We start from the raw sequence: 26,027 nt of genomic DNA, 5'->3' as shown, positions 1-26,027 counted from the left end.
TTATAGATAAAAATGTAACATCAACATATCCAGAACAAAAATACTTTAATTAAGAAACAACAGTGTTTAAAATAAAATAGTTAATAATTATAGGTCAAAAAGAGTGATACCAATTTTTCCAGAATAAAAAATACTTTAATTAAGAAGAATCTTCATTACAAGACTGGTTCATTGGGTTGTAATCTTTATCTGCAGCACTATCGTCGCTATAATCATTTAAACATCTTTTACAAATAAATTCAAATGGCAGAATACCAGGCTCTGCACATTTTACACAAACTGCATTTCGGCAGACTATGCATTTATTCCATTTTTCATCATTTTGTATTATATTGTGACAAACACGGCAAAATACTTGTTTTGAGGAACATGGAGATGATCCCACTAAACGAAATGTGTTTTTTGTTTTCGATTTATATTTTTTAGAAACTTTATTTTTCGGCGGTATTTCCCGATTTTGTTTTTTCGATTTATCGTTACAAGTTGTTTTCTTTCTTTTCCTCTCCTCTATTTCCTTTTTTTCTGGCGTGTCAGTAACAATACGTGCTTTACCCTTACGGGAAGGTTTATTGTTTGTCCTTGGACCGGCTTTAGGTAATGGCATTATATTGAAAGGAGACACAGATTTCAGATTTGTACAATCAGATTTTGACGGTGTTGAAAGAAGTGAGCCCTGAGACGACGTAGGTGGGTTATTATCTTCTGATGTTAGTGGTCTATCAGCCATGCTTGATGGCAAAAAGTCTTCTTCCGAAAATATATCGGGATTCAGTGGATAGAGGCCACAAACTTTGAAACCATTTATTATATTGGATGGTGTAAACGCTTTTGTGTATGCCATTCCAGCTAGTTCTGCAATGTGATAAATAGTAATAGGCTTTCCTGCGTTTTCTGATGATATCATAAAATTGGTTACAGCGTTATTGTAATGTGTTTTAAATGGATTAAAGACGGTTCTATCTAACGACTGCATCTTATGTGTAGTATGCGGGTGAAATGTCACCAAATGAATGCCATTTTCTTTGGCTTTGCCAATAGCATCAATAGAAATGTGGCTTGCGTGATTGTCCATTAATAAAACTACCTGGTTATCCTTACTTGGATGAACATGCGCTATGAAATGATCCAAAAATTCACTAAATGTCCTTTCGTTCGACCAACCAGAGGGATTTGCTGCCCCAATTGATCCTGGAGGAGCTCCTCTCATCATTGTCATTTGTTTATATTTGATTCGAGGAAAAATGAACATAGGTGGAATCGAATTTCCTATCGCGTTCACTGCGGCAATCATCGTTACATTGATGCCTCACCAGAAGTCATTGCTCCCACTTGTTTGACTCCTCTCTTCGCAAATACTTTTGGACAAGTCTGTACAGTTGAAACTCCCGTCTCATCTACATTATAAATCCTTGACGGATCGAAGTGGTGTTGTTGTAGAATATCGGTGTATATATTGAAAAATTTCGTCACATTTTCTCGATTGAATGAAGTAGCCCGGCCCAAACTAGTTCCTTCAGGTTTCCTTAATGATATAATTTCCTTAAATTTGTTTTTGAATGTACGCAGCCATTCACTGCCCGCTTCTTGATTTTTTTCCCACTGTTCAGGATATTTTTTATTGTTTATTTTGGCAAATTGAAAAGCTAGTTCTTTCAGCTTCTTTGTTGTTAATCCGAAATGAAGATGAGAAGCTTTTTGAACATACTCAAGCAGTAAACACTCTTCGCTATGAAAAAAAACTTCTCCAATGTGCATAATTTGTTTCATACGAGTAATTTTCAGGTCCAGATTCCTTAAATTTTTTGACTTGGCGGCAAAGCATCGATCTCGATATTCCATATTTTTTTGCTGCGCCTCTGACTGTATTTTTATTTGCAATTATTTCCTTCACAGCCTTCTCCACAACTTCTTTATCTGGATCTTGCCGGATTTTTTGTTTCTTGCTGCGTGGCATGACAAACAAAATCTAGAATGAAAATAAAAAAATACTAAAGATAACTTATAACTATAACTTTAATTATTTATTATTATTGGCATAAATTGAATTACAACTATTATTTCGTATTAATTACTGCACAACGAGTCACAATTATATTATTTATTACACCACGATTCATAAATGAATTATTTATTACATAAAAACACAAATAATTCCTGATGATACAGAAGTTCGGCGCTCTGTTGTACCTAGGGACATGTCCCTAGGTACATGTCCCTAGGTACAACAGAGTGACATATTGACAAAAAACGCCGACTAAAAATTTGAGGTTAGGATTTGAGAGATATTATTAACGCAATATTCAAGCAAACAAAATAATGTATTTGTATAAACTAAGAAAAATTTTGTTAAATACATTATAAGGGCGAAATTAAAAAAGAAAAATGTTTAAAAACTTACGTAAAAGGGTTGTAAAATCAATTTTTAATCACCACTTTGCAACGCTTCACACCAACACGATGACACTTCGGCTGTCAACTGACCTCAAAAGGTGGAGTGTTGCCACATACAAAAAATATTATGCTCATACAAAATTCTCAAAATATTTGAGTGTCTCTAGGTACATGGCGTCCCTAGGAGAACCAGTCTCCCCTACTGGTATTACCATTACATAGTTTGACAGTGAAAATACAATTTTTCACAAAAAATACTTAAAACAATGTTCCCAGCTGTCCGCACGGAATGATCTGCCAATCTGCCAATCTGCTCTGCTCTGCCGATTGTACCTACTCTGACACGAGCGGATTTTTAAAAAACGCGACCAAAAATGTCAAAAATTAAAATAAAACAAAACACTACATGTGACTGATATCTCTATAGGGATTGGTTTTTCTCCAGCCAAGGACGTACAATGAAATAATTGAATTAAATATTTAATTGTTTTACGGCACGTCAAGTTTAGCGAAACGAATAAAGAAAGTCCTAATGTTAGAAATAAAAGATTTTTTATATATAAAATAAAAAATTTGGGGAAAATTATTTAGTTATTTTAACTAAATAGATTTCTTGTTAAAATAACTAAACTATTTTTTCTAAAATTTTTTTTATACAAAATTTGTCATTTGTTAAATAAATGTTCACTACTTGATCTCTCCTTCCATTACATCCTCAATTTTTCTACGCTACTTTTTCTACGTTCCAGTGTCGATCGGACACTGCTACCACAAAACTCTTTTACAGGTCTTCCAATATTAATAGCTTGTATTTCAATTTTTTTTTCTAACAACAAACATAAGATTCGTATCAAGCCAGGATATGCTTCTATAAAATATACATTAAAAGTTACTTATTTTATTTTAAGTGTTTTTATTTTGATATGGTTTAAATACCAAAACGATATCATCTCCAAAAATAATGTTTACTTTACTTATTTTATATTTTAAACTTTCAAATCGCGTAGAATGAAGCTCCATGGATGTAAAAAAATTTTCATCAGTTACAGCTGCTGATATGTGCTAATACACTAAGAATTGAAATGATTAGTGTTGAGGGGTCAGTCTACTTTTAATAAGTGTTGAGGGGTCAGTCAACTTTTATATGCATGAAAAAAACGCTACTTTAATTTTTTTTAAAGAATACTGTCATGTTGCTGTTGCTTTTGATGTCTATTGATATAAAATTTGGCAGAATTAGCAAAAGCATTCGTAAATTATCTGAATCAAAAAAGTTGATTAATATTAGGTTTGACAGTCTGACAGAATCTCTGATATTAATTTATATCCAAAAGTAAAAAAATGACGGACAAAAAAAAAATGATAAAAATTGAAAAATATATTTTTTTGCCAACAAAAAAAATAGTAAAAATAAAAGTTTTGCAATTATTTTGGTTCGAGATAAAGCGATAAGTGTTTAGAAAAAAATGCGTGTTAAAAATTTTATAAGGACTTCTTGGTTCATCATCTGAATATGTTAGCATATTCTCGCTAGCTATTGGTAGAGTATTATGGAGACTGTAGTTCAAGAGAGAATAATTAAAAGTTTGAATATTTGGTCACTAAAGCTAAGAATGTTCTACGTATGAAAGATAATTTATCGGATGCTTTCAGACAACTGCTATCAAAGTTTATTTTCAAATTCAGAGAAAAATGGAATTTAGCAGGAAGAAATAAAGACTTTTTCAATAAAAAAAGAAGTATCCTGGCTTGATACAAATCTTATGTTTGAAAAAAAAATTGAAAAACAAGCTATTCATATTGGAAGGCTTGTAAAAGAGTTTTGTGATAGCAGTGTCCGATCTAAGCGTAGAAAAACTGAGGATATAAGGAAAGAAAGATTAAGTATTGAACTGTTATTTTCAGCTAAAATGAATTTAAGAGAAGAAGATCAGCAAAAATCTGCTAAACAGTTGAAAGCCATTGTCACAAGAAAAGTTACTGGCTCTGCAAAATCATACACATCTTTAACTGCAGATGAAGCTTTAGCATTTAGCTAAAGAGGATGATTTTTATCCTCCATATGAAATTATTCTACTTCTGCATTAAAAATTTTATTCCAAAAATATAAATATCACTGAATCATTTGTAGTGATACCTCTTCAAGAGTTATTAGACCATACATCTGCAAGACTTTTTTATCGCTCCAATACAATTAGAAATAGATAGCGTAGATAGTTCTGGCAAAACGATTGTTTGGAGAAGCTCCATTATATGCTCTTCTAGGAGTTGCAGACTATTAAAGTTAATTTTTGCCAAAGAAACTACAAACTTTTTCAAAGATCAAGTCGACTGCATCAATATACAGATAGAGTCATTGAAATTGTCCCAGCTAGAACTTAATGGAAATAAAATCTTTCTAAAACATCGTTTAATTCTATGAAAACTCACAAAAGTTTAAAATATTTTGTTTGAAAATTGCAGTAATATTTTAAAAATATTACCCATGGTTTCCCCTGCCAACAAACGTACATAAAATATTATTTCATGGAAGTGACATAATCAAAAACTGTAGTCTGGTGAAAATTGTGTAAATTGTGTCTTTAGGTTTATTGTCCGACAAAGTACAGGAATCTTGGAACAAGGATATAAAAATGTACAGAGAACACTTCTCTAAAAAATTCACTTGGACCCAAAATATGGAAGATATGGTCACATATGGCCCGAGAGGCTATAACCCCAATTTGATGTTCAGGAGAAACCCTTTGGAGGGCGTGATATATCTACATCCTTGTTATTAAAAATGCAAAAACTGAAATGGAACTATTTCGTCCGAAAAAAAAAATCATTTTTAAAAATCTCATTTTACAACATTGTATGAATGATAGCTTCAAATATTTTGCATTTTTTACAGTATAAGTAATTCTTTCTATTGAATTATGAAATTTTACCTTTGATTTGATGATAGAAACTTGGCTTATGAAATTTTTTATTTGCAAATATTTTTTTATTTTTTAAAATTCTCATTTAATTACACATACTGAATAAATTACAACTTCTTCTTTTTGCATTTTTATTATGGATTGCGAACTTGGAGAAATCTATAAGTATGTTTTGGTATAACTTATTATTATTTCAAAATCTGTGCATTCAAGAGATCAATCCAATTAGTTCCATTCCTTGCCTGCCCAGCAAAAAGACCTTGCCAAAGTGCGGCAGACAGCAGTGTGAAACGAAATCTTCTTGTTGCAGTTGCTGAAGATGTACCAGAAAATTATGATAATGTCAAGAAACTTTTGACCCTGATATGTCCTGAAAATGTTCCATTTGTTGGTTCATGTGACTCGAAATTGGCAAACATTTTCTGTGGTTTGTAGTCACATACAAGTAGTAACCCATGCATATGGTGTGACATTGACTCGCGAAATTTGGAAAATTATGGGATCTTCGTGCACTTGGATCATTTCAAAATTGCTTTAAAGTCTTCAAAGCTGCTGGAAAAGACTTGAATAAAAAATAAAAGACTTAAAAAATGTTGCCCATGAGCCCCTTATCTCTATGTCATATAATGAACTTGTGCTTGGCTTGATTCCATTCATGGAACTACATCTTCTTCTTGGTGTGGTGAACCTTCTCTACAAATCATTAAAAGACAGGTAGTCAAAAGCAGAAGCCTACTGCGCTTCACATCAAAATATAGCCTTTTCATGGAGGTCACTTTTCATGGAGGTCACTTTTCATGGAGGTCACTTTTCATGGAGGTCACTTTTCAGGAAATGACTTCAACAAACTACTAAAAAACATTGATGTGCTTCAAAGGTATGCTAAACAGAATTATGCTTTCCAAATTTTTGGCATTGGCACACTAAAAAAGTTTGGAAAAGTTTTTTCTTCTTGTTTTGGAACATCTTTTAATGAGAACTCAAACAATTACTAACCCCAAACAATTACTGAACTTTAGAGCTCATTTACAGCCTTGGAAAGGGTTGAGTAAGTGTGACTCCCAAAGTTCATGCGGTGTTCAATCACATTAAACAACTCATTAAAAAACGAAAGAAGTCTCTTGGTAAGTTCAGTGAATAGGCAACTGAATCTCTAAATCACAGCTTTCATTCTCGCTGAGAGCGATACAAAAGAGCAAGCAGTCATCCTGAAAGCATCCTGAAATGGGAAATGGCTGTAACTCTCTGTTGTGGACTACAACGGTAAACATTTGTAACTTGCAACAGAGATATGCAACATAAATTTTATATTCATTCATGTTTGTCATTAATTGTTATTAGGAAGATGTATTATAGACTGAAAAATTTCATACCTTATGTGTCTATGAACAGATCAAAGGATGATTTCAGAATTCATTTTTAGAAAAGCATTACTAATACTGTAAAAAATGCAAAATATAAGAAGCTGTCATCTAACAGATTATGTTTAATAAAATGAGAATTTTAAAAAATTAATTTTTTTCTCGGACGAAATAGTTTCATTTCAGTTTTTGTGTTTTTGATATCGGGGATGTGTATATCACTCCCTCCGAGGGTTTCTCCAGAACATCAAGTTGCGGTTATAGCCTCTCGGGCCATATCTGTGGTGAATAATCTCCTTGTATCGTCTAATCCGTATATAACTGATCTAGACCATATTCTGCGAAGAATTCGAAGGTCAATTGATATCGTGAATAGTTAAAATACTTATTAGATGAAAGTATATAAAAAAAAAAAATAGAAAGCTTATGAATATGGGATAGGATAATGCTTTACTTTTTGAATTAAATGTTGTTTTACAAATAATTCAGAACTAAATACATGACATTTGACAATTTTTTATGTTTCCGTTGTTTTAAACGATTTATGAATTTTGACAAGGTTTTGACGAAATTCCGCCTGTGCTCGCCTCTACTTTTCTTTAGCAGGCGTTTCGCAGGCGCTTCCCAAAAAAAATAGCCTCGGCAGAATGTTATTTTGCACCAATTATCACTTTCGAGTTTAAGCGCAAAGTTCGCTCAGCTGATAATTACCTTTTGGGGACAATTTTCTTTTTCAGAACCTAAAATTATATGACCAAAATTCGAAAAGATTCATTTTTTTATCCTACTTTAATACATTGGAATTGCAAAGCAGAACACAAATAACATACCTTATTAATTGTGTTCCGCTTTTCTTAATATTTAGGCTCTAGTTTATAATTCAATAATACTTGTTGATCCTAGAATTTTGTTAAAAGCAGATCCTTGATCCATTAACAATAGCTAAGTATATCTCTAACTTTGTTGAACTATTTTTCATCCCTTATAGATATCTCTAAGTAATATAATATACACGCACAATATTCAATAAAGTTTAAAAGATTAAAATGATACATGTAAAACTACAATTGTTATCACGTTCATCAGGGTTTTGTAAATTGGAGACAGGTCTACGTTATTTGACAACAGCAATAAATAATAGCTGTACCCCTGAACAATTAAGAACACAATGGTCTGATTCATTCTTCAACATTGAAAAAATGACAGAACTGTTGGATCATGACAATCACAAGATGAGAAAAGATTTTCGCAAGTTTCTTAGTGATCCTATATTTACACCAAAATATAACATTTCCCTGGTGGAAGAAAGAGAGGTTTATTTTTATTAGATATAATTTGCATATTATATAAATACATGTAGACCTTGTTCAACTTGCAATTATATACCAAAAAGCTATAATACATGTTGGAAATTATATCATTTCCAACATGTATTATAACTTTAGTATCAATTATAATTAGCCCTATAATGCAGAGCATTACTTTTTGGGCGTAAGAATTTTTGATTATTGTTTTAAATATATAACTGGCTGCAGCTATAATCTTTGTATCATCCAATAATTTGTAACATGCAAAGAGCTTGATTAGTCACATTAAATTATACAAATTATAGCTGCAAAAATTAAACACTTTTCTGTATAAATAAAAATGAAATGTTGAAAAAACATATGATGATATCCATTCTAAATGTTAAATTAGCCCCATTTAATTTAGTTTGCATTAAATATGTATCTCTGATAAGATATATTTAAATAAAAAAAGTTTGCATATTTCAAATTATGTATGGTATAATATTTCACTTATAATTTACATATATACAATTTACTACACAAATTGAAATAAAGAAACTAAAAATACTGCTTATAAGTTGTTCTCTTGGGAGAGAGTATTTTTATTTTTGTCTTACTTTTTAAATATAAAAACATGTATAATAGTTTTTTAAGCTTACTTTTTTAGTTTTAAATGTATAATTTAAGATATGTTTAACTCTTGGCAACTCTAATGTATAATTACTGTTTTAATCACCATGACATCTGAAATGTGTCAACTGTCAATTTATGATGCCCCATAATGGTTTTATATCAATTTGATAACATTGGTAACAGATGAAATGTATTGTTAATTCATAACTACAAAGGTTGTTAAATTTTATTTGTCTAAGTTAAATTTTCAATAAAACTATTAAATAAATTTTTCAAAAAAAGTTTTTTTAGAAATAGCTTTAACAAAAGGGACTATGCTCAAAAAATAAAACATAAAATTACATCAGCAATAAATGTTAATGTGAAATTGCCAGGATAGATCCCAAACCATGCTCAACATTTAGTTCTATCATCAAATGGCTTGATGTTGGCTTAGTATTTAGCAAATCAAAATCAGATCAAAGGTCAATGACTAGTTAAGAAACACTATAATTTAAAAAGTGAAAATAAATTTGAAGATTTTGCAACAAAAATATCCAGCAAACTTCAAAAAATTAGCTTTTAATTCATCAACACAAAATGCTTAAAATAATCTAAAAAGAATTGGTTATCATGGCCAAATTGGGTGGAAAAATTGCTCAGTCAGTAAAATGAATAAGATTATGATTGATTATACTAAAAGTCATGTAAATTGGTAAGACCAAAAAAAAAATTTGAAGCATTATCTTCAAGATATCAAGACCAAGAGTGGCACATTCTAGGCAAAACCTTATGGAGGGTGTTCCATGATGGTATGGGTCTGTGTATCTGGCTCTGGTATATGAAAATTCGTATTTGTTGATGAAATAATGAACCAATATGTCTACAAAGGATGCTTTTTTATTTCAAAATCTACTCTCAAGTACTCAAAAATTGAACCCAATTTTGTTTTTCAGCATAAAAATGACAGTAAACACAATGGTTGTCAAATATATATATATATATATATATATATATATATATATATATATATATATATATATAAACATTTGTTTATTATTTTATTAAATTAGGGTTGTACCACAGTGACAACAAGCAGTTCAAAAAATGAAAGAAAATCCTCCAAAATATTGAATACTTGTGGTTTCTGTTAACATTTTTTAGTTTTTTATTTTAAACTGAGCATAAGATCTATATTTTTTATAAAGTTTCTATAAAATTTATAAAATTACTGTTGGTCAAGTATAAAGGAGGTGGGGGGGGGCGTATGTGTGGAGGCATCAAAGAGATGAGAAAAGATATTAAGTTTTTTTTGTTTTAAAAATTTTTTTAAAATGAGGATTTGGCTCAAACATTTTTTTACTGATTGTGAATTATGCATGTTTGATATTTGTGATTTATATATAGGTAGCTCTTCAACGGTTAAAGAAGATTTGTGATGCAGGATTTATTTCGGTTTTTGATTTTAAAAAGAACCCATTAAAAATATTTGCAGCTCATGAACTTGCAAGTATTATTGATCCTGCTATGGCTACAAAAATGACTGTACAATTTAATTTATTTGGTGGGACTGTTCTTAAGTTAGGTACTGATAGACACCACAAGCAGTTACTTAAGGGTATTGACACTCTTGATGATATTGGTTGCTTTGGGCTCACTGAGTTAGGGTGCGATCTACTTGCATTAATGTTGATTTATTTTAACTATTGTTAAATTTAATCTAATTAGTATTTTTAATTATTGATTTATTGATAATATAGTTGTAAATTTATTTTCTTTTACAGCTATGGTAATAATGCTGTAGAAATGGAAACCACTGCTGTATATGATAAAGCAACTGATGAGTTTATTGTAAATACCCCTACCACCCTAGCACAAAAATACTGGATAACAAATGGTGCAGTTCATGCAAAACATTGTATAGTTTTTGCTCAATTAAACGTGGAAGGTTTGTTATTGAGCTGAATGTCCTACAACATTTAAATTTTATTATCACAAGTTGTAGTTTGCTCTTTATTATTACTCTATAATTTTAAGCAATTACTGAGGTTGTCTTTTTTAGAAAGTTTTTATGTTTATCAAAAAGAATATTAGATTTATTTATTTTACAACAGCTTCTTAACATAAAGTGGAAAATTTTTTCTAATAGGAACTGAATGCGGCATACATGGAATTCTTGTTCGTATTCGAGATGATAATCTAAAACCTTTACCAGGAGTTATTGTGGAAGATATGGGTTACAAAATTGGATTAAATGGAGTTGATAATGCAAAGTTAACTTTCAAGAATGTTCGTGTTCCCAGAGAAAATCTTTTAAATAGATACTCTGATGTTGATAAAAATGGAAAATTTTCAACTAAGATAAAAAGTGCAAGGGGGAGATTTCTGACTGTGGCTGATCAGTTATTATCTGGGAGAATATGTATTGCCAGCATGGCTCAAGGTGCTGCTAAAACTGCTCTTTCTATTGCCTTGAGGTATAGTTGTTTAAATGATTACATTTTAAAGTCAAATTATATTATTCAGCTTACATTATTGCTCTAATCAATAAATCTCTAATCTAATAAATCAGCTTATATTATAGCTCTTATTTGAGGTTCTTTTACTTAAGTGCTTAAAAAAATATTATTTAGTTTGTTAGTATTTTTATCTTATTGTTTTAAAGGTACTCTGCAACAAGATTAACTGTAGGAAAAGAGGGAAAGTCTGACACTCCAATATTGTTCTATCAATTGCAACAAAATGCTCTAATACCATTGCTAGCTGAAACATTTTGCTTAAACTTTGCTTTGGACTATGTTAAAGACAGATGGGCTAAGCAATCTGAAGATGGTTCTGAACATCCTGAAATTGTAACAATGTGTTGTGTAATTAAGCCTCTCTGTGGGTGGAATCTTGAAAATGTTGCTTCAGTCTCTCGTGAACGTACTGGGGGGCAAGGTTATCTATCTGTTAATCAACTTGGTGGATATATTTCTCTAGCTCATGCTTGCATCACAGCAGAAGGTGATAATGCAGTGCTTATGCAAAAGGTAGCTAAAGAATGTCTTGCTCAGTTCAAATTTAAAAATATTGATCTCCCTGCTGTTAATCTTGACTGTTTGGAATATTTGCATGCTTTACTAGTTAAACGAGAGTATATTTTGTTTGCACAACTTGGCAAAGAAATTTCATCCGCAGGAAAAGACAAAGTTTTTGAAACTTGGATGTTTCATTCCAGTGATTTAGTACAACATGCAGCACGATCTTATGGTGAACGACTGGTAAGCGATAGATGCAATGTTACTAGAGATCGAGCTGATCTTTCTTTGAAAAATACCCTTGCAAAAATACATCATCTTTACTTGATTAATGTAGTCTCACGCAATCTGGCGTGGTTACTGACAAACAATCTTGTCTCCTTAGAAACTGCTAAAAACATACCTGATCTTTATTCAAGGTTGTGTAAAGAAATAGCACCAATGTCATTGGCTTTAGTGAAATCTTTTGATCTGAATGATTATATAATCTCTGCACCAATAGCAAAAGACTGGGTTAAATATAATGAATATGACAATCAAGGCGAGTTACAAAGTTAACTTGCTCATCAGTCTAAACAATTTCCCACTTCAGTTAATCCCATATATGTTTGTTGTTGTTTTTCTCTAATAAATTCATGTTATTTATCAAGTTATTTAGCATGTTATTTAGCTTGATTTGGTTAATTTTTTTTTTTTTTTTAATTGTAATTTTATATTCAAGATAATCTTGTTATGAATTTATCTTTGTTTGGAGTATTTTATTGACCAAATTTCTCCACTTTTAACATTAAATTAATTTAAGCTCAGTTAGAAAATGGATTGACGTTAACAATCAACGAGATCTTTAAAATGATGAAGCCATTTCAAATCTTGCGCAATCTTAGAAAATATTTCTTGTAGATGTTTAGCATTTTGTACTAATGTGTCAATAAATTCGCATCTTTGAATAAATTCGAATCTTGAATCTTTTTATAAAGTAAAGTATTTTTTCCAGATCTTTAACGGAATCAAAAGTTGTTTAAGGTGCGTGATTAACAACAAATTTTCATGTTGATTTTTGAAGCATCCCAAGTTTTTCTCCTTAATAGTAACCGTCACCTTCTCTCCCCTATCCCTCCCCCATAGTATCCCCGTGAAATATCTTTGCTGTTGTCATGATTGCAGAAAAAAATAAATCTTTTACGAACTGAGATAATCAATAAAAACCTTTTTTAACAACCTTTCTTTAGAATTATATTTTACTCAATAAATAATCTCGACAAATAAATAAATAGTTAATTTATTAACTTCAATACCAAACCTCTTCAACAACTCTGACAAATCAAATAAAACCCACAAAAAATGATTGAAAAAAGTAAAAGCTAAATCTCAAAAGAAAATTAGACCAACACAGAGACATAAAAAAAATTTTCTAACGTCGGAAATAAAAACAAAATAAATTTTAAAATAATTACAATGAAATAAAGTATGCATGATTAACATCCAGTATCTGAAAGAGAAGAAGATTTTGAAGAATAAATGTCGTTCAAAGCTATTTTTAAAATAATATTTCATGAAATTGAATTCATTTATTTAATATCAAACTTAAGGGGTTTCACAGTTTGGAACTCTAACAACAGAAACCCGTTAAAAAATGTTTTCCTGTCATTTAAAAACAGGTTTTCATTTTTCGATTTATTTAAACTCTTATAGAAGTTTTTCAATTTTTAAATTCTAAAGTTCTTTAAAACAACTCGTGTAAATAGTTATCTCAAGATCGAGTAAAGGATAGCACAATAATTATCTTTAAAAAATGCAATCCTGTTCGTTTGAATCGAAGATTTACGTTGACGACAGTGTTAGTGTAGAAACCCGCTCGGTATTTATTTATGAAGATCGTTGTTAAAGTTAAACTCGCTTGTTCACATTTATCTTGTTGGAGCTTACAATCGTAAACAAAAACAAATGTGCTTGCCGAACAACCAAAGTATGGAATGTTGATGTCAACAATTGGACCAAACCAACAATGTCCTATCCTGATGATGACGATGATCAAATTCCAGGTTGTGCTTTACTTTTCTTCTTCTTTTTTTTTTTTTTGTCACTTAACTTTTATTTATACCTTTTGATAATGGATTGAAATAAATCTGACTTTAACATCACAAACAAACGACGTCACTACGACTAAGCAGCTTAGACTGAAGTGACTAAATTTAATTCATAAATAAATACAAATCAGAAATAAAGTTAACTAAATTTTTATTATAGTATATAAAAAGGTGGTTAAATTAACTCAAACCTGTGGATAGATAGTACTACTGCTGTGCTGTTCAAAACTATCAAAACCAAACCTAATATTACTTAAGTATTTAACTTTTTATGAGTAAGAAGAGTATTGAGACTCAAATTTAGAACAATTAATAAACAAAATGAAGTGTAACTTGTGATTTTTAACATACTATTATTAATAATTTTTATTTTAGTTTCCTTGTCTTAGAGCAATAGAAATTAGTATGAACTTATTCATTAGTCAGCATCATTTCCTTCATTTTTTAATGTTATTAAAGAAGTATAACGTATTATTTTATAGGAATTTCAAAAAATACAAAAAAAAAAAAAAGAGGAGCCATGATTCTAAATGCCTATGATATCTCCTTAATATCTTTAATAAAGTATTTATGGCAAAAGTAAATGATTTCAAACATTTTTGCTAATTAATACTACAAAAAGAAATTTTTTTTAATCATTAAGTTGCAGCATCAAGAACAAAGAAATAAGATGCTTAGTTTACAGTTATATATGACACTTTTTTTTCTGGTAATTGTAGAAACAGGAGCTGTGTTTACATTTGGAAAGAGTAGGTTTGCTGATAATATAGCCAACAAGTTTTGGATAAAAAATGATCCTATTGTTAATATAGCTTGTGGTGATGAGCACTCTGCTGTAGTCACAGGTAAAAAAACTTTGGGCCAAAGTTTTATTATTTATTTTTTAATTTTTATTTAAATAGAATTTATCCAAGCAATAAGTAATAAAAGAAGTTTTTATTATCTGAAGCATGCAAACTCAGTTTGAAATTCTTTTTTCTACTAGAGAGTGGTCGTTTGTATGTGTTTGGGAGCAATGATTGGGGCCAACTTGGTCTTGGTCATACAAAATCATTAAATAAACCAAGTTTTGTTAAAGGTTCTAATTATAGTTTTTTGAATTAGTTTTTTAAATATTAGTTGGTAAAGATAAAATTATTTCTTTTTTTTTAAAAAGAGCTTTTGTTCTGTAATTAAAACATTTTTAGTTTAAGCATGCTGAGACCATACTTAGTTGATACTTAGGGATGATGTACATCTATGCTAAAAAAATTAATTAGTCACCAAACCAGTTTGATATCTTATTGAAAAATAATTGTTTTAGGAATTGGTCATGCAATCAAGAATTTTATTTAATATTTTGTAAACAATATGTACTTGTTGTTATTCCATTCTGAAAGTGAACTTTTAAAGAGTTTCCTTTTTTTTTTTTAAATCCCTTTTTTATTAAAGCAAATGTTGGAAATTTTGAGATAAATAATAAAAGCTATTGACTATTTAATCAATAAAAAACAGTGTAAAACAAAACACATTTAAAAAATGCATGAGATATTTTAAAGAAGCCAAAAAAAAGGAAAAAGCTATTTAAAAAGTCAGCACTTAGTTATTAAATTCAAAAAGCCTTTTTTACATATATATATTAATATGGAATAAATGTTCACCAATAAGACTGTATATATATATATATATATATATATATATATATATATATATATATATATATATATATATATATATATATATATATATATATATATATATATATATATATATATATATATATATATATATATATTTGTGTGTGTGTGTGTGTGTGTGTGTGTGTGTGTGTGTGTGTGTGTGTGTGTGTGTGTGTGTGTGTGTGTGTGTGTGTGTGTGTGTGTGTGTGTGTAGTTGCATTATTATCCCTCCTGCTTTAGAATAATGTTTCTTAAGTTTTTTTTGTTCTTTTAGCATTGAAGCCAGAGAAAATTAAACAAGTAGCATGTGGTCGAAATCACACTTTAGTTTATTCAGGTATAAACTTATTTAAACCTAGGGTGCATTAAGAGAAGTTTTATTGGTTAGTTTAAAGGTTATGTCAAATTTTAAAAAATAGACTCATTAATATATTAGTGTATTATTTAAAGCATGATATTTGCTCACAAAGGTTTTTAAACTATTTTATCTAACTGTAGTTTAATTTATTTTGACTTCAGAATCTGGAAAAATATTTAGTTTTGGCTGCAATGAAGATGGGCAGTTGGGGCATGCTGAAAAAAATGTATTTCTAATCATCTTTCTACTTTTATTCTGTGCTATAACTGTTTTGGGTGTAAATTATTTCTGAAAATTGTATGCAATAGTATATATTCTTAATAAATCTATTTTAGAATGAACTTCTCCCAAAAGAGATAGAATACTTATCGCCGATGAAAATGAAACAAATTGCTTGTGGTACATACCACAGTGTTGCACTGTCAGGCAAGTAGGATGTTCATTGATGTTTTTTGTTGAGAGTTTGCAACATTTGGTTTTACATTCAACATTTGTGTCTTTCACATATTCTGAAAATTCAATATTCATAATTTTGATACATTTATAGAGGATGGTGATGTTTATGTATGGGGCAATAATAATGAGGGGCAATTGGGAATTGGAGAAGGGGTGGAAAAGATTCTTCCCAAGAAATTGAAGTTTAAAAAGGAGGTTGTATCTGTATCTTGTGGCTACTATCACACTGCTTTAGTTACACGTAAGTAGTTTTAAAAAATTGATGGCATCATCCTATAATTATTTTTGGTATGTGTTTAACTTTGTCCTTGGCATTTTAAAAAAATTTGTTGGGTGATGAAGCTAATCAAATACCTGCTAATTAACATTTTTTAAAGCCAAGTTTTCTTTGTTATTTTACTTTTTAGAACATTTATGAGTCTAACACTTTTAAAGTATTAACTTATGAGTCTAACACTTTTAAAGTATCAGCTGATATAGAATAGTTTTAAATAGTTTTAAATTGTGCAAATAATTTATGTAGTGATTATACCTTTTTTTTTTTTTTTTTTAATTAATGTAAGATTTGTTGATAGTTTTTAATAAAATTATGTTTTCATTTGAGTGGTATGTTTTCAAATTTATTCACTTTTAGGAGATGGCTTCTTGTACACCTTTGGTGAGGATGAACTAGGAAAACTTGGATTATCAGGTCCACAATTAAATGACACTACACTTCCACAGCCTGTAGCTGCACCTTCAAACAATGATGGATATATTAGTGTTTCTTGTGGAGCTCGTCACACAGTAGCTGTGACAAAGCAGGGCCACTGCTATGCATGGGGTGATGGTAGTCAAGGGCAGTTGGGACATGGTACTAAATTACTAGAAGTTAATGAGCCAAAACAGATTGATAAACTATCTGGTCACAAATGTATCAGTGTATCTTGTGGTGAAAGTCATACAGCTGTTATAACTGGTAGGGTTTTCATAATTCTTCAATTTTAATTTTAAGGAATTGAACAATGATTATTTTAATTTTCCAACACTACTCAGAAACAAAGTAATGTTAATTAATATTTTTTGTTAGTTTTCTTTCTTTCCTGGACATCTGCAATTCATTTTTTACTTTGTTTTGCTACCAAAGTTTTTATGTAAGCACAATCAAACTTTATAATAATAAAAATCAAAGTTACATGCAATCACAAACATATACAGTTTTTAGAAGTAAAAGTAACAGATATAAAACTTTTTAACTGGTCAAAAAGATTTATAAAAGTGTATTTGTTTTCTTATCTAACTCACATAAGTAGATAATTGTCAATAAAATAATCTATTCTCATAGGATATTATATGTAGATATATCTTAGGGTATCCCTAAAACATTTACTTACAAAAATTATGAACCACATAAGTATATGCTAAACAATGTTTACAGGTCAATCTATGTCCATACAATAGCACTTTCTTGCCATTTTTCCAAAGTCAATATATTCTTCTTTTACCTTGCAAATGTTCAATCTAGACTATATGACAAACTAGCAAAAAATACACACATTTTATATTGTTTTTGTATATATTGTCAATGTTATTTTTCTAACTACTGCCCAAACTTTTACAGGAGCTTCTGTGGTCTTGTGAGACTAACTTAATCCAACTTTTAACTAAAAGGACAAAAAAAACTGGTGTCTATGTCTTCAGTTTGAGAGACCATATGAGACATCTGTAGATTTGCCATAGTGTATTGAAGTGACTTTGTTAAACAAGGTCCTCAATCTTGTAGCATCTTTGACACCAACTGTTTCTTTTTATTGTATGATAGATTGACTGAATAGAGCAAGAGCAGCAAGCACCTGACTAATATACCATGAATGGTGCAACATTATGCAAAGACACCAAATTTTTAGAGCTTTATTACCATAACTATTAAGGTGTTGAATGAGCTGTCTATTGTTGATTCCACCTTTTTTCTCAATTCTGCTGGTAAAAAAAGACTGAGTGTATATGTATAAGACAACCAGATTGAACTAGTGAATGTAAATTTGTCATGATTATTCAGGTTAAATGAGTAGTATATTACTTACTGCAGCATCTTGCGCAAGTTTGCTAATAAAGCAGGCTGACTATATATGTATGAGATATACAAATTGAACTAGTGAATGCATTAAAATTTTGTCCCCAAGCCTGATTTATGACTTCATTACCACTTCATTGAGTTTATTGCCTTTACCATCTACTGTAATTGGTGAAGAGAACCAGGCTTCTGCAATGTTTGTTGACATTAAGACAAATTATCAGAGCTGAGGGATGCATAGATTTATGTTCCATTTTTTCTTGCTTTGCTTGAAGCACTTGTTTTTGCTGGTTGTTGAAATTACTCGCTGACTGTATTTTCAACAATTAGCTTTAGTTTTAACTGATGCAGATATTTTTGTGAAAGTCCTTATATGTATTAGTATGGTCTTGACTGGTGACACTTTCTCAGACATTGTTTTTTCTTTTTCTTTTGCACTTCTATTGGTGTAGTATTATCAAAAACTGAGGTCTTTCTTTTGATGATAAATGAGGCTTTGCATGACATTACAACCTGATGGCAGATAAACACCAGATATTTTTTCAAGTAGAAAACCTATCAGTCAAATATTGTTTTGATGTTATGTAAATATAGGCAGAGAATTTCCATTTTACCTTAAACATTCATAAAAGTAACAAATGGTTGTGCCACTAACTAGTACTGTACTGAAATCTGATTCAGTACCTGAATTCTTTCAAAAGTCATTGGGCGCATTACATCCAAGAGTCTAATGTCTATAATAGATATCAAACACATTATATAACTAGTAATGACTTTGACAGTTTGAAAATCATGTTTAAAGTATAATCCTGTACAAGTGTACGCTATTATGATTGGAAACAGGCTGTTTTTGTAAAAGTTTTGAAACTTTACTGAACTTGAAGACCCTCTAAGTATTGTTAAATTGTACTGAAGTTTTGTGTGTAGTATTGTTAGATCATAGCTCATTTATGACATTAATGCTCCTGTATCTAGTTGGATTTATTTATTTCAATTGATGAGAAGATCACTTGCCAATTTTTTCCTCTGCTTATGATTATATTTTTGAAGGTATAAAAAATAAACTTCAACTATATTATTTTTTTAACAACAAACATTAAGAAAGTTTTTTAAAATTTAAGCATCTGGAAAAATCTTTACTTTTGGAGATGGTCGTCATGGTAAACTAGGCCAAGGTGAAGAGTCATTCTCAAACATTTTCAATCCTGTGTACTTATCTCGGTTCAATTTCTTTAATGTCATATCTGTGTCTTGTGGAGGATGTCACATGTTGGTCCAGGCAGTTCACCGGAATAAAGATGACATCATAGATGGTGAAGATTCTTTAATGGCTTCCATCACATCTCAGAAAAGTTTAAAAGAAGCCAATATGACTTTGCGACCTGGCAATACTACTTTTCCTTCTCCTTCACCAAGGGATAAAAGGAGACTTAAAGATGGCAATGTAAATAAACTTTTTTTATTTATCAGCTTGTTTTTTTTTTTTTTGATTATATTTTTATCTCATAAAAGTATTTTTATTTTCTTTTCTGTAGAGTGGAATAGATAAAACTTTGAACAAAAGTGTGTCTTTAAATAGCTCAATGACAATGGCACAATTAAATCGCACAATGCCAGAACTTCCATCAAGATTAGATAAAAGCAAGTTGCCTAAAATTCCAGGCCTAAATCCTTCTGGTATTTTTTTTTTTATATTAAAAAAATATACATTTAAGTGATATGATGAAATATTTTTATTGTAAATAAAAAATTCTTAATTCTGTTTCATTATTTATTCTTTAGATAATGATTATAATGGAAGTAACAATCATTTGGTAAAAGTTTGTGTGTTTTAAATTCAACTTAGTAAATTAAATTTAAAGATATTTTTAAATATTTTTATTTGTTTTATGATTACATTATAGTATAATGGAAGATCTCGTCAATCTGAAGATCGTTCTTCATTATCAAGTGTTGAAAATGAAAATAAGAAAAATAAAAGACTTGTTTCTGAGGTTTCCTTTTCTCGCACTGCAAAAGTGAAAAACAATCCTGAAGATAATTTATTAAATAACCATAAAAAAAAAGATTCTGTTGTAAATAAAAACCTTGATAGTGATGAAGATGAGGATGATTTGTTAAAAAGGCAACAAGTTCAGATTTTGTCATCTAAAAGTATTAACTCCAATGAAAGCAGTAAAAGCTTGAATAAAGTGAAAAATAGTAAAAGTAAGCACACTCATAATTCAGTTGAAGAGGAAGAAGAAAATGAACATACAGATTTTTCAAAAAATAAACAGAAGAATTTTAATGATAAATTGAAAAAACAAAACAAAGTTGACATTGATAATGAAGAAGATGAAGAAAATATTTCAACTGATAAGGAATTATCTCAAAAACATTTAAAAAGTAAAAGCAGAGACAAAAAAAAAGTCTCTTTAGAAGATGAAAACTCAGAAGAAGAAATAAAGTATAAAACTAAACAAGGTAAATTAAACAAGCCCAACAGTTATTCAAAGGATGGAAAAAATAAGAAACGCTTTATTGAAGATGATAATGATGATGATGATGATGATAATGAAGAAGAAGAAAGTGAAGAAGATAACAGGGATGTGGAAGATGTAAGAAAATGTTAATCTTTCTTTTAAATAAATAAAAAAATTTGGTGTTTGTTTGCAATGCTATAAATGATTGAGTTAGCTCCCACTTCTGATTTATCCTCTTCTGTATAAGACCCCAACTCTAAAACTCAAATTTTTTAACTAGCCCCCCCCCCCCATATCAAATAAGCCCCCAGTGCGTTTATATAAAATTGGGGTATTTAGGGGTACATAAAAAAACAAACAAACTTGTTTTTGCATATTTTCTGTATTGTCTTAAACTCTGTTGAACTAAACGTCAAGTTAATGGTTAGAAATTCAAAATCAAAATTTGGATCAAGGTTTTATATTTTTTTTGTAATTGCTTGTTTTTTGTAAAAGTAGTTTACTTTGTTGGAGCAAAAAAAACCAATTTCTCTTTTGTTCTAATTGCAGAAAGTTTTTCCAGAACCTAAGAAATTGTTCTATGAGTATTTGCCTAAATGAAAATTTGGATTTTTTTTTTTTTTTTTTGACACAATTGCATTTTTATCAGGCATCAAAATTTAATTTTATAACTCATATTAGTGAAATGCACTTCTTTAAGAATTTGTAGAAATATTTTTTTGATTTTTAAAATTTTGCTTTAAATGATAAGCTCCTTTCCATTTAAGTCCCTCCCCCTGAAAAAAAATAGTTGTTAGATAAGCTCTTGGGAACTAGCTTGGTCATTTATGGTAATGCTGTCTTAAAATCTATACATAGTATGGTCATAAAATATTTGTATCTATAAGTATCATGTTGGTCTTTTATTAATTTTAAGATTTTGTATATATGTATATATATATATATATATATATATATATATATATATATATATATATATATATATATATATATATATATATGTATATGTAAACATATACACACTACTGTCAATAATTATTTGAATGGCACAACTTTTTAACTTCACAAAAGATAAAATAATTGAATACAAAAGTATTCAATTATTTAATTTTTTGAAATGTAATATGAAGGAATAGTTAAATACTTATGTTTCTTGGCCCTAATATCAACATTAGTCTTAAAAACCACAGAAGTTTAATAGTTTATTTAAAGAGTATATTTAGGTAGAAAAACAGTAAACACCCAGTTGAGACAATATGAAAGCATATTTTGTTAAATTTATGGCTTTTTTTTTTTTTACTTAAATCATCTATCCATGTTTACATAACCATGATTTACCAATATTAAAAAAAATATGTAGAAGAAATATAAAAATTAAGCTTATTTTTAAAATCTTTATTTTTAAAATCTTTATTTTTAAAATCTTTATATATATATATATATATATATATATATATATATATATATATATATATATATATATATATATATATATATATATATATATATATATATATATATATATATATATATATATATTTTTAAAGGATGAAAATAATGAAAATTCAGAAGAATCTGAAGAGGAAAATAACCACAAAAGCAACTCTAAAGTTACAACAAATAAATCTAAATCTATTATGCAAAATAAACCAAAATCAATTGAAAAAATTAAATCCAAATCTGTATTTGTTGAGAAACTTAAATCCAAACTTAATGAGAAAACCGCAAAAAATGGAAAAAACAAACTAGAAATTAATAAAGACAAAAAGAGGACTAATCATAAATCAAAAGAACCAAGTGAAGATGAAGATGAAGATGATGAAGAAGAAAATGATAATGAAGAAAATGATAATGAAGAAGAACACTCAGAAGATGAAGAAGAAGAGGAAGAGGGTGGAGATAGTAATAATGATGAGGATGAGGATGAGGAGGAAAATGAGGAAGATGATGACGAAAACAATGAAAATAATAGTGACAACAAAAAAGGAGTGAAGCTTAAAAACGATAAAGATCTTGACAATGACAAAAACAAGGATAAAAAAACACGTTTTGTGAGTTTTTTTTATTCTTTGATTTTTAGTTTTAAGAACTGCAGAGTTTTAAATTGGGCAATGTTTTTTTAACTTTAGAATTTCTCATATTACATATAATTTGTATAGAATTATTTTTGTTGATAGAAGCCAGTAGTTACTATAGCAACAGGGTTTTTTTTTTTAAATTGTAAATCAGTGCATACCTTTTTTATAACCAACCTTTTGATTAAATTTTAATCTGAAAATTTTTTTAAAATGTTGTGTTTTGCATCAATACTAAGAAAAAGTTTGAAAATCTTAAAAGTTTAAATACATTGAAAAAGCCCTGTTGCTCTACTGTAATAGTAATGGTATCTGCAATAATAACTCTTAGTAATAGTAAAATACTAGTACTAAAAGTAATAGTACAATTCTATATTGCAAATCGAAACATCAAATTAAATTGACAATTACAACTGGGCTCATGAAAGTATAATGTCAATTAGTTTATGACATAATTTATGAAGTATATGAAATTATATATCACACCTTCATTTAATTATTCAACATTTGTTTTCAGTTAAATTTCTTTCGGAGGAAAAAACAGCAAACTGACACCCAGAGGGAAGACGACAATGAAACAAGCGATAATCAAAAGTCGAAAGCATGCGTTATATTGTAAATTGTTGTTGTTCTGCAGAATAAGTGTGTTTTAAAAACGAAACCTTGTTGTTTGATTTTGAACGTGTTTTTTTGCTGCAGCATCTTTTGTGTTCTGAAGAGAATTTTTGTCAAGAAAGTTTGCTGCAATTCTCAGGCTTCCAGATATGTTGCGTGAATTTATTTGCGCAATACATCGATCAGACGTTTGAGTTGTTTCCATGAAAAATTTCTGATTGGTTTAAAGAACTTGCATCGAGCAAAACTTAAATTTAAAAAGATTAACTTTATGTTAACTTGTCAAAGAACAACTGAATAAAAAGTTTCGAGCGATCAAAAAATATCGAGTTCGTATTTTTAGAACGATCGAACACATCGAACCTGTGTTCGTTTTCAACGAAAATTGTAAACTTGTAAGTTTTTATTTATTTTTACCTATTTTAAGATAAATTAACATTTTATGAAACATCTTTATTTAATAAGTAGGCTGCCGTCTTGCTTCAATGTGTTTTTTTTGATGTTTTTTTTTTTTAAAAATCTCTTAGAGAAATAGTTTTTGTACTTAAGTGTTTTTATCAGTTAATCTCTCTGTGGCGGGAGATTGTAAGTGAAAATGTTTTTAAATCTTTTCATGAAAATTTTTTAATGTTTAATTTATTACGTCGTGTAAATAGTTAATAAAAATTATAGTTTTGTTTTTAAGACTTAATGGTTTTTGTTAAATTTTTTGGTGTTGTGGTTGTTGCGTATCAAATATTTTTAAAAGAAGGGCACTTGGAAAGCAAAGAGAGCGTCAGGAAATTTGTTGGGAGTTCTTCGCATCATCACGTCTGATGTTACTATTTTTTCTTTTCATTCGTTACCAAAATTATCATTTCTAGTAATTATTCCTTGCATTAGGTTTTTTTTTTTTAGAGTTCTGTTATATATCTTTGTTTAAAAATTATATTAAGGTATAAGACCGCTCAAAATTTTATTTCTCAAATAAGGCTTTAAACAAAAAACCAGTTATAAAACCAGTTATATATTTGCAGAAGAATTTAACAGCATTTTAAATAATACAAAAATAATTTTCTTAGTTGCCGCGGTTAACATAAAAAATGGCTGTCATCTAAAAATGTTAATGCGCCACCCCGGCCACACTTAATAATTGAATAAGACTTGAACTTTTAGCAGATGTTATAAAAGTGTTAATCAGTTTTAAAAATGGCCACTAAAAAAATGCAATATTTTGTAATTTTAACTTTACATATATCAAAAAAAAACTTTTACCTTCCTATTTTAACCGCATGTTTAATTTGATGCACATGTCAAAAGTTGACATTTAAACAAAAAGGCATTTAAGCATCATTTTCAGAATTAGACTACTTATTCTCAACTAATACTTATAGCAAAATGAGTCAAGATCATAAAGTATACCTAAACTTTTACATTCTGTAAAATATTAAAGGCTTTTTGTTGATGTTTGAACAACCTTGAAGAGTACATATACCAGGGATCATGTTTGTTTTCTCAAATAATAGTACAGTTGCCAATGTTAAAGTTTGAAATTGCATCATACACCCTCTCTAATTATGTAAATAAAACACTATTTTAGGTAGGCTATGGCCTACCTAAAAAAATGTTTCATTTGCATCCATTTTATCATTCCATTATTGCTCTCATTCTGGTTTTGGGTCTTACCTTCTAGGCATTTCTTTTAAAGTTTTTCTTATGTTAAATACATATATTTGTAGGCTGTAGATAACTAATTGCTGAGGGTGGAAAGTCAGATCAACTTCAGTTTATTCAAAGACTGTTGTTTTTTTTTTGTAGTTTTTTTTTGTCATCAGCCTAAGGATGTTTATTAGTGATGTAAACTTATCTAGTCCTAAGTCCACTGATGTAAACTTAGACCTCAGAAGTTCTGATGACTTGTATGCATTCATGATCATGTGTACACACTAAGCAAGCTAGGAGAGACCGGGGCTAATTGGCTACAGGGGTAAGTTGACGCACTGCGTTTAACTTTGGAATTTTCCACCAGAAATTTCCAAAATTCACATGGACCGTTGCCACTTAACTAATTCATCTTTCAGTGTAGTATCAGAGCTATATGCGCATGCGCATAGAAGTTATAGCGATTTTTGTGTTTTTTTACTAATTTTGTAATTTTTGTAACTATATTACTTTTTCAATTTTTAAAAGCAATAGCATTAGCTACAATTAAACTCGAATAGATGCAGGTATTGTATGGTTCACTTAATCCAGTCACATTTTGTGTTTCAATATTTCGCGTTTTTGGGGATTTATAAGCCATTTTGTGAGCAAAAAGCTTTTGGGGTTAGTTGGCACAATGATCGCGGGGCTAGTTGACAACATGTGCCAACTTACATTTTTTCGCATTAGCCGTAAATCCACTTAACTTATATAACACTACAGATCTACAGACATGCGAAATTATAAAAAAAAAGTAGACAGGCTAGTAAATTCTAAAAATGTTACAAAGAATGCTGTTGATGTTATTTTTATAGAGGGAAACTCTATTCGATCGACTTAAGGGCAATAAAAGTTAATGTCAAAAAATGTTGTTGGATAAAAATCATCAAGAGTTTTCATAAAAAAGATGCGCTTGAAATATATGCTTAATGTTGCCAAACTAGTCTCTTTTTATATAGTGTGTGCCAACTTACCCTAAGAGTATA

General features: G+C 29.4%; 3 protein-coding genes across 4 annotated transcripts; 2 read left to right on the top strand and 1 right to left on the bottom strand.

The window, feature by feature from the left end:
• On the bottom strand, positions 1-2,584 carry LOC145183064 (uncharacterized). Its single transcript, XM_080058391.2, has 2 exons — positions 2,399-2,584; positions 1-1,966 (listed from the first exon to the last, which is right to left on the bottom strand). The coding sequence occupies exon 2, from the start codon at positions 1,289-1,291 to the stop codon at positions 140-142; it is 1,152 nt and encodes a 383-aa protein (XP_079914517.2). The 5' UTR covers positions 1,292-1,966; positions 2,399-2,584; the 3' UTR covers positions 1-139.
• Positions 2,585-7,330: 4,746 nt separating this feature from the next.
• LOC145202591 (uncharacterized) lies at positions 7,331-12,335 on the top strand. 2 transcript variants are annotated; one of them, XM_080075582.2, is made up of 5 exons: positions 7,331-7,986; positions 9,982-10,241; positions 10,359-10,522; positions 10,724-11,051; positions 11,240-12,335. In XM_080075582.2, exons 1-5 carry the CDS (start codon positions 7,720-7,722, stop codon positions 12,150-12,152), a joined length of 1,932 nt encoding a protein of 643 aa, XP_079931708.2. In that variant the 5' UTR covers positions 7,331-7,719; the 3' UTR covers positions 12,153-12,335. The 2 variants fall into 2 exon arrangements, with proteins under 2 accessions (XP_079931708.2, XP_089937527.1); XM_090081401.1 differs by lacking the exon at positions 7,331-7,986 and adding an exon at positions 8,628-8,810.
• A 1,131-nt stretch (positions 12,336-13,466) lies between these two features.
• Positions 13,467-24,042, top strand: LOC145202120 (uncharacterized). Its single transcript, XM_090081399.1, has 14 exons — positions 13,467-13,636; positions 14,401-14,526; positions 14,667-14,759; positions 15,614-15,676; positions 15,859-15,923; positions 16,033-16,123; positions 16,245-16,394; positions 16,788-17,111; positions 19,328-19,650; positions 19,742-19,883; positions 19,989-20,020; positions 20,111-20,806; positions 22,219-22,722; positions 23,264-24,042. Exons 1-14 carry the CDS (start codon positions 13,600-13,602, stop codon positions 23,363-23,365), a joined length of 2,748 nt encoding a protein of 915 aa, XP_089937525.1. The 5' UTR covers positions 13,467-13,599; the 3' UTR covers positions 23,366-24,042.
• The last annotated feature ends 1,985 nt before the right edge of the window (positions 24,043-26,027 follow it).

Source organism: Hydra viridissima, unplaced genomic scaffold, assembly GCF_058129835.1.
Source record: "Hydra viridissima isolate aposymbiotic clone 2 unplaced genomic scaffold, HvirCarnegie_v1 scaffold_3, whole genome shotgun sequence".
Lineage (NCBI taxonomy): Eukaryota > Metazoa > Cnidaria > Hydrozoa > Anthoathecata > Hydridae > Hydra > Hydra viridissima.
Note: the sequence above shows the minus strand (reverse complement) of the source record. Positions and strands in the feature narration are given on the sequence as shown.

What these genes read in the sequence shown, in the direction of transcription:
- LOC145183064 (XM_080058391.2), bottom strand. Translation starts at nt 1,291, where the DNA reads ATGATTGCCGCAGTGAACGCGATAGGAAATTCGATTCCACCTATGTTC.
- LOC145202591 (XM_080075582.2), top strand. Translation starts at nt 7,720, where the DNA reads ATGATACATGTAAAACTACAATTGTTATCACGTTCATCAGGGTTTTGT. An exon ending in TTTGGGCTCACTGAGTTAGG is followed by an intron (nt 10,242 to 10,358) that starts GTGCGATCTACT and finishes TTTCTTTTACAG; the next exon opens with CTATGGTAATAATGCTGTAG. An exon ending in GCTCTTTCTATTGCCTTGAG is followed by an intron (nt 11,052 to 11,239) that starts GTATAGTTGTTT and finishes ATTGTTTTAAAG; the next exon opens with GTACTCTGCAACAAGATTAA.
- LOC145202120 (XM_090081399.1), top strand. Translation starts at nt 13,600, where the DNA reads ATGTCCTATCCTGATGATGACGATGATCAAATTCCAG. An exon ending in GCACTCTGCTGTAGTCACAG is followed by an intron (nt 14,527 to 14,666) that starts GTAAAAAAACTT and finishes TTTTTCTACTAG; the next exon opens with AGAGTGGTCGTTTGTATGTG. An exon ending in CCACAGTGTTGCACTGTCAG is followed by an intron (nt 16,124 to 16,244) that starts GCAAGTAGGATG and finishes ATACATTTATAG; the next exon opens with AGGATGGTGATGTTTATGTA.